Below are 16,625 nucleotides of genomic sequence, written 5' to 3'. Positions count from 1 at the left end.
TTCCTCCTATTGGTTTTATAAGTATTTCCCTGTAACTTATTGAGTGTCCCCATGTCTTTGTAATTTTTGACAGTGAAAATCGATCCACTTGTACCCATTCTACTCCACTCAGGATTTTGTAGACTTCAATCATATCTCCCCTCAGATGTCTCTTTTCCAAACTGAAAAGTCCTAACCTTTTTAGTCTTTCCTGATACGAGAGAAGTTCCAGCCCCTTTATCATCTTAGTCGCTCATCTTTGAACCTTTTCTAGTGCTGCTATATCTTTCTTGAGATAAGGAGACCAGAATTGAACACAATACTCCAAGTGAGGTCATACCATGAAGCGATACAGAAGCATTACAACATTCTTAGTCTTATTAACCATCCCTTTTTAAAAAAAATTCCTAGCATCTTGTTTGCTTTTTTGGCCACTGCCACACATTGGGCAAAATGTTTCATAGTATTGTCTACAATGACACCCAGATCTTTTTCTTGAGCGTTAAACCCCATGGTGGATCTTAGCATCTGATAACTGTGATTTGGGTTATTCTTCCCAATGTGCATCACTTTGCATTTGTCCACATTAAATTTCATTTGCCACTTGGATGCCCAGTCTTCCAATTTCCTAAGGTCTGCCTGCAATTTTTCACAATCTGCATGCGTTTTAACAACTTTGAACAGCACTGGGGCCTACACACCACATGTGATGAATGAGCAGAGGGATTTACACACTGAAGTTATTCCTATTCAAAGCACAGTTTGCTGAGCCGTCCTGCTGTCATCTTAATGTAACTGACTTAGCTTTGTTAGTCTTGTGTACATTCGACAGTGGAATAAAGCGCCAATGGTAATTAGGGCTTCATACAATGATGATGAGCTGTCTAATCTCAACACATATCTAAATAAAACTTGTTGCAAACAAGATGCTCACAGCCATTTCCAGACATCTATGGTTTCTAACTGAGCACCTAGCAGCAGTTGCCTTTTTTGATGACAGAATCACACCAAAAACAAAGCTACAAATGGTGCAAAACTTACATTGTCCCCCGCTGCCAAACATTCCATGAGGTCTCATGAGGACAGATGAACTTGTGACCTTTGAAAGTCTTATAACACAGAGAATACAGTCATTTTTTTGGTCTATTGTTTGAAGGATCATCAACAATCACAGTTAGCGGATGCAAGGGTCCACCTTGGGGTTAGCGCCCAAGAAAAGGATCTGGGTATTATCATAAACAATACGATGAAACCTTATGCCCAATGTGCGGTGGAAGCCAAAAAAGCAAACAGGATGTTAGGAATTATTAAAAAAGGGATGGTTAACAAGACTAAGAATGTTATAATGCCTCTGTATCGCTCCATGGTGCGACCTCATCTGGAGTATTACATTCAATTCTGGTCTCCTTATCTCAAGAAAGATATAGTGGCGCTAGAAAAGGTTCAAAGAAGAGCGACCAAGATGGTAAAGGGGATGGAACTCCTTTTGTAAGAGGAAAGACTAAAACGGTTAGGGTTCTTCAGCTTGGAAAAGAGACGGCTGAGGGGAGATATGATTGAAGTCTACAAAATCCTGAGTGGAGTAGAACAGGTACAAGTGGATCAATTTTTCACTCCATCAAAAATTGATCCGAATATAAGTCGAGATCCCCTTTTCCCCCCAAAAAGGAGGAAAAATGGTTGACTTGAATATAAGTCAGGCAGCTTAATATTCAAGTGCCCTGCCCTGTCAGGCTCTGCACCTAGCTCTCTTCCCTCCCTCCCGTCAGGCACTGCACCCAGCTCTTTTCCTGCCATGCACTGCACTAAGCACTCTTCCCTCCCTCCTCTGTCAGGTACTGCACCCAGCACCCTTCCCCCCCTCCCTTCCACCCCTGTCAGGCTCTGCACCCAGCACCCTTCCTTCCCTCCCCTGTCAGGCTCTGCACCCAGCACCCTTCCTTCCCTCCCTCCCCTATCAGGCTCTATACCCAGCACCCTTCCTTCCCTCCCTCCAGATTCTGCACCCAGCACCCTTCCTTCTTTCCCCTGTCAAGCACTGCACTCAGAACCCTTTCTTTCCTCCCTCCCTTGTCAGGCTCTGCACCCAGCACCCTTCCCTCCTTCCCATGTCAGGCTCTGCACCCAGCACCCTTCCCTCCCTCCCATCAGGTTCTGCACCCAGCACCCTTCCTTCTTTCCCCTGTCAGACTCTACACCCTCCCTCCCAGGCTCTTTCCTCTGTCCCCCTTCCTACCTTATCCTCATACCTCTAATGATCCCTGGTGAAAATGCAGAGGGCAGGAGCAAGCTTTCCGAACTCCTGCCCCGCTAACTGACTGCGCAGATCCAGTTTCATCGGCTGAGCGGTATGAGCAGGAGCGCAATTTGGCGTTGCTGCTCGGAGCTGAGTGGCTTCCTTACTGGCTCCCATGCATTCTCACGAATGAATCTAAGTCATAATTACTGGGACCAAATATTTTTGGTTTACATTCTGCGATATCCCTGTCAAAAGAGTTTAGGAGGATTACCATGTGTTGCACATGGGCTAGCTGTTCCTATGACAGAAAACAGGCCCATTCCATGATAAAAAGGATTTCCAACAAAGCTGCTTTTATTTAAAGAGAGGGAGGGGGAGGAACATGGTCAAACAACACTTAAGTTTCAAAGCAGCTTTTCAATTTCCTTCCCCCCAAAATAAAAAAATCCCTTCTGTTCACTCATTGATTCTGGTGCTAACCCACTCAAAACAACCCACGCTCTGACAGCTGCAGAAACCATGCCAATATGTTAATTATGCTTGGAGGAAACATCAATCAAAGGCAAAAGGAAAAAAAAGGAAATGTTGAAAAATAGTCACTCTTGGATGATGCCATTTAGCATTTTAAACAGATTTACCATATATACTTGAATATAAACTAAAAATTTAAATCTTGGTTTATATTTGAGTCTGCTGGCATTCTTTTACTTCTCCCCTCCCTCCCCCCATTGTGTTCAGTATTATTTCCCTCCCTCCCTCATGCTATCCTTCCTCCTGAACTAGACCCGCCCCTAGGTCCGCCCAGTTTTTTAAGGCTTGACACTTGTGCCAGAATATTTTTACTAAATTTAAGAAGCATCCAATGCTAGAAGGGAATAATTAGATATTTGCCCTCTTTCAAATGGTATAGAAGTTTAAAAAAGGGAAAGGCATTAATGAAGTTATTAGGTTCAATCTAGCCATTTATTTCTGCATGAATTTAAACAACTTAAAAAAAAGATAAATATAGCTCATCCAGTCATACAAGAATGGCTCTACAGCAGGAGTGCCCACACTTTTTGGGCTTGCGAGCTACTTTTAAAATGACCAAGTCAAAATTATTTACCAACAATAAAATTTTAAAAAACACAAAGCACATTGTACGCAGAGAAAATGTTAATTATCATTTATATTCCGTGGGTTTTCAAAGAGGTCAAGGCAGATGACTTTATGCAATGTCACCTCAGGAACAACTATACAAAAATAGACAAATATACCTCCTCCCTTTTTACTAAACCACAATAGCGGTTTTTAGTACAGGGAGATGCGCTGAATGCCCTGCGCTGCTCTTGGTGCTCATAGGCTCCCTGCGCTAAAAAACGCTATTGCGGTTTAGTAAAGGGGGCCATAGTGCAAAATCTAGACAGCAGATATAAATTCTCAAAACAGACACATTTTGATCACTAAATTGAAAATAAAATCATTTTTCCTACCTTTTTGTCTGGTGATTTCATGAGTCTCTGGTTGCACTTTCTTCTTCTGATTGTAAATCCAATATTTATTTATTTCTGCCACTTCCCTTTTCTTTCTCTCTTTCTTTTTCTCTCCCCCTGACTGCCTGTTTTTCTCTCCCCCTGCCCCCTCAGAATTGACGTCAGAGGTGAAGTCTTGTGAGTCTGGCACTTGTACGCATCTGGCCTGGCTCGGGGAGGCAGGAAGAAAAAGATTGCAAAGGCAATGCAATTGACTCACATTGCCTTTGCGATCTACTGGTTGATCACGATCGACCATTTGGGGACCCCTGCTGTTATGGTATCCTGTCCTGACCTGAGGAAAGGGTTTAGTCCCCCCAAAATTGCCTTATTTCAATTTCCTATTTATAAACTTTAATTAATACAGTTACAATACTACTTGATTCTACGTAAAGCAACAAAAAAATTTTTTCCTACCTTTTGTCATTTCTGCTTTAATTATCTTCTCTTCGCTCTCTTCTTTCTATTCAGCGTTTGTCCTCACTCCCTTCCATGCAACATCTGTCTTCTCTTTGCTCCTTCCACCCAGCCTCTGCCCTCTCTCTCTACCCCTTCCATCTACTGTCCACCCTCTCTCTGCCCTTTGCATCCACTGTCCACCCTCTCTGCCCTTTCCATCCAGCGTCCGCCCTTTCTCTGTTCCATATGGCATCTTCCCTCTTTCTATGTCCCTTCAATAAACTGTATATCCTGTGCCCTTTCTCTCCTTTGTACATGATTCATTTCAGCTTCACCCCCTCCCCTATGCTCTGGCATCTCTCTCTTCTCCTTTCCTTCCTTCCTTCCTTCCCACTCCACCCCATGGTCTGGCATCTGTATCTCCTTCACTTCTCTCCCCCCATGCCCTGGCATCTCCCTCCTCCCCCTCCCCCCATATGCACTGACATCTCTCCCACCCCCCCATGGTCTGGTAGCTCCTTTCCTTTCCCTCCCTCCCATAGTCTTGGTGTGTCTTGCCTCTCCTCTCCCTTCCCTGGTCTTCCTTCTCCCCTCTCTCCACAATTGGGTGCTGCTGCAGCAGCACTTCTCATCCCCTCCCCCTCCCCAATTGGGTGCTGCTGCAGCACTTTTCTTACCCTCCCCAATTGGGTGCAGCAGCAGCTTTTCTCTTCCCCTCCCCCATTGGGTGCTTTTCACTTCCCCCTCCCCCCCAAAAATTGGGTGCAGCAGCAACATTTCTCTTCCCTTCCCCACAAAATGGGTGCAGCGGCATAATATTTCTCTTCCCCCTCCCCTCCCCTATTCGGTACAACAGCAGCATTTCTCTTCCCATCCCTCCCAGCTCACAAACCTGTCAGTAGAGTTGCTAGGGAAGTTGTAAGCTTTCCTCCATCGCTGACCTATCTTTCATAGGTCATTGACGGAGGGAAGCTTACAACTTGCTGCTTTTACTTGCTTCGGGCCTTCCTCGTTGCCGGGTCCTGCCTACTTTGTTTCCGCGAAGGCAGGACCCGGCAGCGAGAAAGGCCCGAAGGAAGTAAAAGCAGTAAGTTGTAAGCTTCCCTCCAGGGCTCTATCGTGTGCGTGCCTTCCTCGCTGCCGGGTCCTGCCTTCGCGGAAACAAAGTAGGCAGGACCCAGCAACAAGGAAGGCCTGAAGCAAGTAAAAGCATGCTGGCAAAAAAAAAAAAGGCAGGAGTCAAACAAAATTTTCAGCGGAGAATCAGCCCGGGGAGGAGCATCGGCGGCAGCAGAAGGATTCGCCGGGCGGTCATCTAAATTAGTTGGGCAGTGCGCCCTACTAAAAGGCCCTGGGGAGAACACTGCTCTTTATAAATCAGCAAGCCTCAGAAGTAGACAAGTAGCACAAAGGTTTCAATACGGTTTTCTATCCAGTGATCTACCTAATGTGCTGTAGCTGCATTTTTTGTGGCATCTTTTTAAAAACTATTTTTCACATAATCTCTTTGGTGATCATCTTTGCTTACTGCTCCAAAATATTAATAGATAAGTTTGAGATAGACTAATTTCAGAAGTCTAAAGGCAGCTCTAACTACCTGAGAGCATAAACCTGCCAAAACATAGACAAAATGATATTTTGAGAATCAAAATTCAGTCAAAGAGGTACGCCCTTTTGACTGCTAAAGGCTTTTAGGGCCTGATTCTGCAAATGTGCGTCCTGATGGTAGGTGGTGGGTAGGTAGGTACCTTACCGACATCTCACAACCAAACGGGATGCACGTTTAAAAAAAAAAAAAAAAAAAAGGGGGGGGGAGAAGACGGCTAAATTGTAGGCGTTTCTCACACACCTATGGAAATGTGTAGAGACGCTTACAGATGTCCAATGTGTTGTATGGGTATAATTTCCCCCAGAAGTGACCTTAGGCGTCGGTAAGCGTCTGTGTCTGTGTGTCACTGAAGACGCAAGACAGATGTCTTAAATGTACGCCTCTAAAATGCTGGCCTACATTTAAGGCATCTGTGAGAAAACTAGACACAATTCTCCACAGGACCCCAATGCGCGATTGACATGCGACCAGTATCCTAAAGAATATCAGGCCCTCTATGCCCAGATATTCAGTGCACATCATACCTATATACTAGCACTGAATAGCTGGGTATTCAGCAGCCACTGGCTGTTATCCAGATGCTAGTGATTTTCAAACCAGATAAAGTTAGAAAGGTCTTTTTGTTGTCCTATCTGTCTGGATAGTTACCAAGATAATGGATATTCACTAACCAGATAACCCAGTTCAGCCCAAACTAACCGGAGAATGCTGAGGTAGTCTGACCACATATTCAGTGCTACTATCCAGATATATCCCACTGAATATATGTGTATGATCCAGTTAGTGGAATATGAAGGTGGAAGCCACCCCTACTCAGATAAATTCCTAGAATAGAAACATAGAAACATAGAAAGATGACGGCAGAAAAGGGCTATAGCCCATCAAGTCTGCCCACTCTACTGACCCATCCTCTTAAGTCTATACCTAGTGACCAATTCTTCAGATCGACCCTCGTAGGGATCCCACATATTGCCCCTTCAAATTCCAAATTAAAATCGGGATCACTTAAGACAATTTTATGTTTGCTAGCCAAAATGTGCTACTATCCACATAGATCCAAAAAGCAACCACCCACAATCTGACAGCAAAGCAGCTCACACTCCTCAAGAAACCAACCTGTTGGTGCACTTTACATGTTACTTTATCTTATTGAAGAAAAAGCAAGTCAAGCCCTTAGCAAAGCTTCATGCCAAGGGTTTCACATACCTTTTGAAGTTTGTCTGTTTTTTCATAATGCTCCTCCAACTGCTGACGCAGCATGCGGTTGTCTTCTGATAAAATCTCCACCATCTGCTGTGCTCGCTCTACAATGGCAAAAGCATCTGCTGGAAGCTGCTGGCTGAGTGGTATGGCAGGAGAAAGTTGAGTTGCTACTGCTACTGGTTGTGATGGCAAGGGTGCAGAATGCAATGGGCCAGTTACTGAAGAAGCCTGGGAGGACATAGGACTATGATGTGTTGGCAATGACTGAAAAGGCAAGTGACACTGGCGGCTACAAAACAAAACACAAGAAAAAGAATTAGATCATCATAAAAATGATGCATGCAGAAATTTTTATCAAAGAATACCAATATCAACAGTCTTGGAAGTCAACAGCAAAAACAACTTAAATTTTTTTTCAATGAATAATGAAAAAGTCTTACTCAAACGACTTCCTCTGAATTTCTATTTTTTTTTTTAAATATTCTTTATTCATTTTTATAACTTACAACAAGTGTATCAAAAAGTAACAACATTTAACTTGGATACAACACTTGATTTTCTATAATAATCCAATTTATAAAGTTTATCCCCCTCCCTCTCATGCCCTTCATAACAAAGATAATACATATATACCATATAATAAATTCTTTCCTACCAATCCATACAATTAATGAAAGACCAAAAACTACCCCCCTCCCCCATTCTTTTACTTGTACTATTAAGGGAAAGATAGTATCTATTCATTACAATAATTTGTTAATGGTCCCCAAACATCTTGAAATTTATTACAATTCCCTTTTTGTGCGGCTAATGTTCTTTCCATTTTATATATGTGACAACAAATTCCACCAAAAACTGTAGTTGAGTCTCTTCCAATTACTTGTAATTTGTTGTATGGCAACTCCTGTCATAATAAGTAAAAGCCTATTATTTTTAGATGATATTTGGCTCTTAGCCATCATTGACATGCCAAATAATACAGTATCATATGATAATGAAACCGGGTTTTCTAACAAACAATTTATTTGGCCCCATATCGATTTCCAAAAAGCCAAAATAAATGGACAACAGAATAATAAATGATAAGTCCCTGCTTCAAGATGACAATGCCAACATCTATTAGACTTAGAGCTATCTAACTTTTGTAAACGAACTGGGGTCCATAATGCTCTATGTAACAGAAAAAAACAAGTCTGTCTCATAGATGCAGAAATTGTACATCTCAACCCCCAAGTCCAAATTCGTGGCCATTGAGACGTAGAAATTTGATGCTTAATCTCAATACTCCAAATGTCCCTAAGACCAGTTTTTGGTTTCTTATTTATAAATCCAGCTAACAAATTATACCACTGTGCAGCCTGGTGTCCCAGGAAGTCCACCTGAAAGCATAAGAACTCCAGACTATATTGATTATTAAGATTTTTCCATTCAAGGAACCCCGCCTGAATGGCCTGCTTCAGTTGCAACCATCTAAAACAGTGGTTCCCAACCCTATCCTGGAGGACCACCAGCCAATCAGGTTTTTGGAATAACCCCAATGAATATGCATGAGAGAGATTTGCATGTAATGGAGATGACAGGCATTCAAATCTGCTCCATACATATTCATTAGGGCTGTCCTGAAAACCTGACTGGCTGGTGGTCCTCCAGGACAGGGTTGGGAACCGCTGATCTAAAACTTTGTGATTTACTAAGACCAAATTTATGTTGCAACCGTGAAAAGTCAAGCAGCTTTCCATTAGATACAACATCATCAAAAATATGTATACTTGCTATCATCCAATGCTTCCAGATGACCTTGAATCCGCCAATTTGAATCTTGGAGTTCAGTCATATAGTTTGATTTGTTGATTTATGTATTGGAATAGGTGTTAAATTACTCACATATCTTAATGTTTTCCATGTATCTACTAATATTCTGTTTTCTTTATATAACCTAGGCATTTTGATACTGAGAACATGGCATAATCGCAGAAACATGAGTTTCCATTCCAACCACAACCAATCTGGGAAATCTTCCATGAGCTCTGGGAGGACCCAATACATACCTTGGCGCATAATATAGGATTGATGATACCTATGGGGAAAATTTACCCCCCCTCGTAATTGGCTTTTGTAGAGACACTAAAGCAATTCTAGCAATTTTACCCAGCCAAATAAATTTTGTAAGAATACCATTTCATTTTTTATAAAAAAAATCCCTGAAAAAAAACTGGTATCATACTCATTTGATAACAAATCACAGGCAAAATCATCATTTTAATCGTTTGGACTCTCCCCCATCAAGACAGATGTAAAGGCTTCCATTGCTCACACATTTCTGTAACCTTCTGTAATAAAAATCTTTCATTCACTTTCATTGTTTCTTCCAGCGTATTTTTTTATCCAAATGCCTAAATACTTTATTCCATCCTCTTTCCATAGAAAGGGAAATGAATCAAATAAACCTTTTGTACAATGCACGTTAAGTGGAAGAACTTCTGATTACTCCAATTTATTTTGTATCCTGAAAATTTTCCAAAATTTTCTCTATTAATTCAAGTAAGCATGGAATGGTTATTTTCGGATTTCTCAAATGAAGCAGTATATCTATCATCTGCATAAGCAGAGACCTTGTATTCTCGATCTGAATAAGGAATACCCTGTATCTCATTCACTTGCTGAATAACTAATAACAAGGGTTCTAATACAATATCAAAAAGTAAAGGAGACAAAGGACAGCTTTGTCTAACCCCCCTCTGCAACTTAAAACGCTCCGATAAATTATTATTAATATAGAGTCTAGAAGCAGGGGAGCTATACAAGGTTTGAATCATTTGTATAAATCCTGAACCTATACCAAACCAATCCATTGCTTGATACATGAAGGTCCATTCCACTCGATCAAAGGCCTGATCAACAAACCCGTTTAGTGCATGTCAATAATATATGGGAGAGCCTTGGCTAGGCGTAAAGCCAAAAGTTTAGCCAATAGTTTTCCAACATTAATTAAAGAAATAGGCCTGTAGTTTGAAACCAACATAGGGTCTTTATTTGGCTTTGGAAAAACTATAGTTAAAGATTCTGCCATAGTGCCTGTAATGCAACCTTTATTCAGTTGAGCCTTATATAAATTTAACAGATATGGCAATAGGGTATTTTGAAATGATTTTTAAACCCCTCCGTGTAACCATCACCACCTGGAGCGGATCCTACTCTAAGGGATTTCAATGCTGTTTTTAATTCTTTTAATGATATAGGCTCTTCTAGACTTCCTTTTATATGTTCCGGAATTTTAGGTCCCTCTATTAATTTAAAAAACTCTAAACCATCTTTTTCTTTATCTAAATAAGGCTCAGAATAGAAATCTTTGTAAAAATTTTGAAATTGTTTTAGAATAGGTCCAACTTGAGAATAAGTAACTCCTTTCTCATCTTTAATTGAAATCAGTTTTGTCTTTCTTTTTTTTTTTTTTTTTTTGCTTTGAGATAATTTGTCAATAATCTTCCCACCTTATTTGAATTTCCATAATACAAAGCTTGTTGAGAAAATAAATCTTTCCTTACCAATTTAGAAGAAATCTCATTATATTTACACTTAGCTTTTAAAAGAGCCTGTAAAGTAGATTGTTCCCACTTATTAATCAATTTTGACTCCAAAATCTTAATTTTTTGTTCCAAATTGACTTTTAATCTGTTTCCTCATATATGCTGAATATTAAATAATTTGTCCTCTCAAGGTTGCCTTAAAAGCATCCCATAAGGTTTCCATAGAGATTTCATTTGTGCCATTAATTTGGAAATAATCATTAATTTTTAATTGAAATTCTTCGAATAATTTCCTATGTCCAAAAGTGCACATTCTCTCAACCGAGAGCCAGAGAACTAGACTCTCCTGCTGAGGTATAGAGCACATTGCATCTTGAGTGACTCAGCATACAAGGAGAGGAGGAGATGAAATGCGCTCGAGCATAGAAATTATCTGTATGTAGAAAACAAAAATGAAAGAAATGTAAGAGACCTGTATGGAAAACTAAGTAGGAACAAGTCTGGAATGTGCATATTGATTACAGATTGTGTCAACATCTAATTATAGACTATATAGAAGAAACCATCAGTCCAGAGACTATGGCTGAATTAAGCTGGAGCAATAAGAAAAACATCTTAAAAAGGATGTAGAGGCCTCTTCCTACCCTACAGCCACTCCCAAACCTCCAGGCCTTTTGGAATCAAAAGGAGAAGGAGTAAAAAGTTTTGAGGAGAATGTTCATGAATGAACAAGTGTACGGAAACATAGTTGAAGTAAATGGATGCCTTCTGGAAAGTAAGGAAGACCCCTGTGAGATCCTCTCTCATTAGGCCCTGGGTATAGGCCTAGAGGAGAGAAAACAGGCCAAGCTGAACTATACTGTATAAATATTGGTGGTACAGTGGAATACATGTTTCAAGAAAAAGTTTGGTTGATCCTGCTTCGAAAATAAAGCAGTGCAAGGTTCTGATATGAGAGGAATCTAACTTACAGGTTCTACAACCACATTCGATCCGGTCAATCCCAGCACCCGGAAAAAGAACTACCTTACAGGCTCTACAGTTACACCCCAAGGTAGAATCTTAAAGCAGTTGCAACCTGATTGATGCATGCCAATTTGTGTTATTCTTGTTGAAAAATATGGAGGAATACAACTTTACAGACCCTACACCCATGTTAGATTCCCCTCTTAGTGGAATGGAGTCCAGGTAATAGGGAAAAAAACACCTTACAGGCTCTACACCCATGGTGGATTTCCTACCAATGCAAGTTTACACAACAGAGGTCATAGGAAATATGAAGTATAAATACCGCTGGAAATCAAGAAACTTGAGATGGAATCACTATTGCGACTAGTGCTGCCTGATTCGTGATTCAAATCGATTCACCGATTCACTTCTGGTGAATCGATTCGAATCGATTTTGTTTGGCAAAAAAATCAAATTCACCAATTCAAGTCGGCCCCGAGACCCATTCACGGCGTTCATGCTTTCCCTCTGCCGCCGCCGCAGTCGTGCCCATCTAATGTAACTTCCTGTTTTACGAAACTGGAAGTTACATCAGAAGGACTTGGGAGCACCGAGCGGACCTTGTGCTGGCTCTCTCCTTCGCGCCACGGAAGCATTTCTCCTCTTCTCCCCGCGATTCCACAATGTAAGTTTGAGAATCGGGCAGGGAGGCTGGGCAAGCTGAGAAACGGGCAGGGGAAGCTGAGAATTGGGCAGGGGGGCTAGGGAAGCTTTGGGGATGATTTGCTTTGGGGAAGCTGTGAATCTATGTTTCTAACTAATTTTACAGCTATGTTATCGTTTGGATGTTCCTATTTTTAACATGATATTGCCTCAGTTAAATAAAATGTTTAAACTTAAAAAGCTGTGCCATTGATAGTGAATCGAATTGAAAAAACGATTCAACGGGGTGAATTGAAATTTTTTTTCCCCTGAATTGGGCAGCACTAGTCACAACCAACTGAAGAGGTTTATTTGTTGTTTTTTTAGGTGGTTATGGACATAAAATGAAAAAAGAAACCTTCCAAAAGGACTGTGAAAATAGGTCAGTTGAAATGAGAGACCAATGTTGATGGTATAGTGAAGGAAAGTGCCGATTGATCTAGAAGAATTGGGTAGAGTTATGAACAAGCTCCACTTAATCAGTTCAAGGCCTGTAGCATATTTGCCATTATTTCAGTGGCTGCCCAGAAACAGAAGGTGTAGAAGAAGAATGTCTCCAATGTGAAGGAGGTTTTTTAGTAGACCTACTTGAAGAAAAAGATTTAGAGGAGCATAATCAAAAACAACCTCTGTCCCCTTTTGGCATAAGTCCCTAGACGAACAAAGTAGGCAGCAGGGAAATGTCCATTCTCTAAAAAAACATTCAAAATGAGGGGCTTTTTTGAGAATGGGATACCTGTACATTCAGCAGTTTAATCGCCCAGACCGCCACTATGTGTATGCTTAGAACACATTCCTGAACAAAAAAATCGCCCAAGTCCCAAATGCCCAAATTAAGAACTTTTAGGCAAAGGAGGGGCCAGTCCTTCACCTAAAAGCACGATTCTCTAACCGCTGGCTGTCATAAACAACGCTGGTTAAAGAATCCTGGAACCGTCCCCCCCCCCTAATCCAACGATTGTGGCAGGAGGGATGCCCAGCCCTTCTGCCCGAAGCCACCGTTAACCCCCTGAATGTTCCCGGGCAGGAAAGATGTCCAATCTCTCATGCTGCGATCCCCCGAACCCTCACCGAATGTTCCCCGGCAGAAGGAATACCCAATTCCTCCTGCCAGACAACCCCCCCCCCCCCCCCCGAACACCTGCTCAATTGATCGCGCTCTTCACTGGCAGGAAGGATACCCAGTCCCTGCCAGACAACACCCCCCAAACCTCTGCCAGACAGCCCAGCCCACCCCCCAGACTCCCCCTCCATTTGCAGTGCGGGCAGTTGCGAAGTTTCTAAAATTTAAAATGACACTTACTTTTCATATTGTCCATACTGGGCTCTGTGGATTACATCAACCATATGTGAGAATATGTTGCCTGCTTGTCCTAGGATAATCCAATAGTCTGATTGACAGGAAAACTCCTAGCTATGGAGCTGACCATTAAGCTTGAGTCAGAAAGCAGGTGTATCACAAATTGCTTGGCAGGGGGGTGAAGCATACCATCCCTATCTACAGGAAAAGATATTATCAAGGTAAGAACCTCAGTCTAACATTTTGCTAATACAAACACACTCTAAACCAATATACTCCCAAAGCTGAGCAAATCACATTTGTTGTAGCTGCTGGTTGTTCAGTACTAGCAGGGCAGAGAACCTAGACAGGAACTTTGGTCTCCCCACTCCCCCCCTCTTTTTTTTAATGAGGTGAAAGAATACAAAAATATATAGAGAGACCAAGTTAGACCCTCTATCACTGGAGGGAGGGTGAGGCAGGGACCTGAGGGGGCCGAGGTATAACCCCTAAAGCCGGCACCGTTCAGCCGGACACCCCTGTCTCACTGAAACCTCAACAGGAGAAATATAATTGCCCAGTCACAGCCAGAATTCAGGAGTTAGTTGAATAGCGACCACCCGCCTGCTGAAGATAGAGCATACTGAAGATATAAGAGGCGTGCCAGCCAATAGGACCACCTGTTAATCAGTTTCTCTATCTCCTTCTGCTGGTAGATGTGAGCTATCCCACTAGTCTCTGGATTCATCTGCTCTGTTGCTAAGAAAGAATCTAATCTCTTTTTCCAGTACAATAGGGGTGGTATGCTAAACCATAGGGATGTGCCTACGTAGTACCAAAGGTCTAGGGTGGGAGAGATGAGCCTGCATGTAGCACTGAGGACCCAAAAAACGTCATCCTCCTGCTGCTATGTCCATCCTGTGGAACTTGATGAAAGTATGAAGGAAAGACCAGGTCGCTGACCTACAAATCTCCTAGGGAGGAATCGCTCTTGCTTCCACCCATGAGGAGGTCACTCCTCTTGTCAAATAAGCCTTCAATGAGATAGGCGACTGTTTGCCGCAAACGATGCATGCAGAGGATATCGCTCTATGAATCCATCTGGAGACAGTAGCTTTGGAAGCGAGTCTGTCTCATCTTGCTTGATTGGTTAACACAAAAAGATGATCTGAGGGATGAAACTCATTGGTTATTTGTAGGTTACGCAACAGTATTCTGATGTCCAAAACCTTTAAGGTTGTGTCCTTTTTCTTGGACTCTGTGGGATGAAATGCTGGCAATCTAACTTCTTGACTGACATGAAATGCCAAAATGACCATCGGCAGAAAGAAGGGAACCGTCCTCAAAGTCGCTCCTGCTTCCGTGATCTGGAGAAATGGCTCTACACGACAGGACCTGCAATTCCGAGACTCTCCTGGCAGAAGAAATTGCCACCAAGAAGACTGCTTTAATTGTCAGATCCATGAGGGAAGCTTCCTGTAACAGCTCATACAGGGCTCTACCAAGTACCTGTAAGACTATATTAAAGTTCCAGAATGGAAACAGTTTTTGAAGCACTCATGGCACCCCTCAGGAATCTGACTATGTCCAGGTGGGCCGCTAGTGAAGCCCTCTTCTAGGGCAATTGGCCCCTGCGATGTTAAGTCTGAATGCACTTGGAGCTTGAGACTTTGCTCCTTTTGTAATCGGACCTCACCTTGAGTATTGCGTTCAGTTCTGGTCTCCTTATTTCAAAAAAGATATAACTGCACTAGAAAAAATTCAAAGAAGAGTTACCAAGAATGATAAAGGGGATGGAACTCCTCTCGATGAGGAAAGACTAAAAAGGTTAGGGCTCTTCAGCTTGGAAAAGAGACGGCTAAGGGGAGACATGATTGAAGTCTACAAAATTCTGAGTGGAGTAGAATAGGTACAAGTGGATCGATTTTTCACTCCATCAAAAATTACAAAGACTAGGGAACACTCGATGAAATTGCAGCAAAATACTTTTAAAACCAATAGGAGGAAATATTTTTTTCACTCAGAGAATAGTTAAGCTCTGGAACAGGTTGCCAGAGGATGTGGTAAGAGCAATTCATGTAGCTGGTTTTTAAAAAGGTTTGGAGAAATTCCTGGAGCAAAAATCTATAGTCTGCTGTTGAGACAGACATGGGATGGTAGCATGGAATGCTGCTACTATTTGAGTTTTTACCAGATACTTGTGACTTGAATTGGCCTCCGCGAAGACGGAATACTGGGCTAGATGGGCCACTGGTCTGACCCAATAAGGCTGTACCTATGTTCTTCTCCGCATACCACGGGTGCCTGGGTCAATCTGGTGCTACAAGAGCTACTGTTCCCGTGTGGTGAGCTATCCGACGGATCACCCGGCCAAGGGGAAACACATAAAGCAGCATAGTCTCTGGCCATGGTTGAACCAGGGCGTCTAGCCCTGCACTTCCAGACTCATATCTGCAACTGAAGACCTAATCCACTGACCAAAAACAACAAATAATAGGATTTTCTTGGTGGTGGTGGGAAGAAACAAATCCCTAGCTGCAGAAACTGTCAAAACACAGTTTTTCAGACACTCCCTCCCACCGGGCTGAAATAAATACTGAAATTAGAAGGGGGAGGTGAAACCACAGCCAGCACCATGAGCATCCCAAAGGATGCTATTGAAGTCTAACAGCCTGAGCTCAAGCTCCTGATCAAGTCAAGGAAGTGAGCAAATACTAAGGGCTCAGAACCTTGAGCTCCACAAATTTTTAGCAGGCTGGCTGTACAGGTCCTCGAAGGATTCACCTGCCAGCTGCAGACTAAAGTCTGCTCCTCTCCAAACAGGTACGGCAGTTCCTTGAGTCGCGTAAAAACCACAAAGAACAAAAAAAAAAGAAAAAAAGAAAACTACTGCAAAATAATAAAAAATAAAGGGATCAGATCAGCAATACACCCTCATGCTCACCTGCAAAAGGAAGAACTGAATGGGACAGCAGAGACCAGGGAGAATAAGGAAAAGCTGAAAAGCTGCGATTGACATCTTCTGCACAATGCTCGAGAGCAGGCATGAACAACCCTATGGTTCAGCATACCATTCCTATTAACTGGAAATTAGCAATTAGTAACTAATGGCTATGTTGCACAACTTATCAGGCTATCTGCGAAATTCAGACTGCTGGCCAGCCAAACTGAGCAGCAAAATTGTGTTGCTAAATAAACATAGAAACATAGAAATAGACGGCAGATAAGG

At 42.2% G+C, this 16,625-nt stretch overlaps 1 protein-coding gene across 5 annotated transcripts in view; it reads right to left on the bottom strand.

Moving 5' to 3' along the window:
• AMOTL1 (angiomotin like 1) overlaps nucleotides 1–16,625 on the bottom strand; it is a 201,617-nt gene that overhangs the window by 83,676 nt on the left and 101,316 nt on the right. For all 5 annotated transcript variants that reach the window (XM_033948869.1, XM_033948870.1, XM_033948868.1 and 2 more), the window contains exon 3: nucleotides 6,944–7,229. In XM_033948869.1, coding sequence (XP_033804760.1) covers nucleotides 6,944–7,229 — 286 coding nt within the window. The remainder of the gene's footprint in view (nucleotides 1–6,943; nucleotides 7,230–16,625) is intronic.

This window comes from Geotrypetes seraphini, chromosome 6, assembly GCF_902459505.1.
Source record: "Geotrypetes seraphini chromosome 6, aGeoSer1.1, whole genome shotgun sequence".
NCBI lineage: Eukaryota > Metazoa > Chordata > Amphibia > Gymnophiona > Dermophiidae > Geotrypetes > Geotrypetes seraphini.
This window is presented reverse-complemented; position numbering and strand designations above follow the sequence as displayed.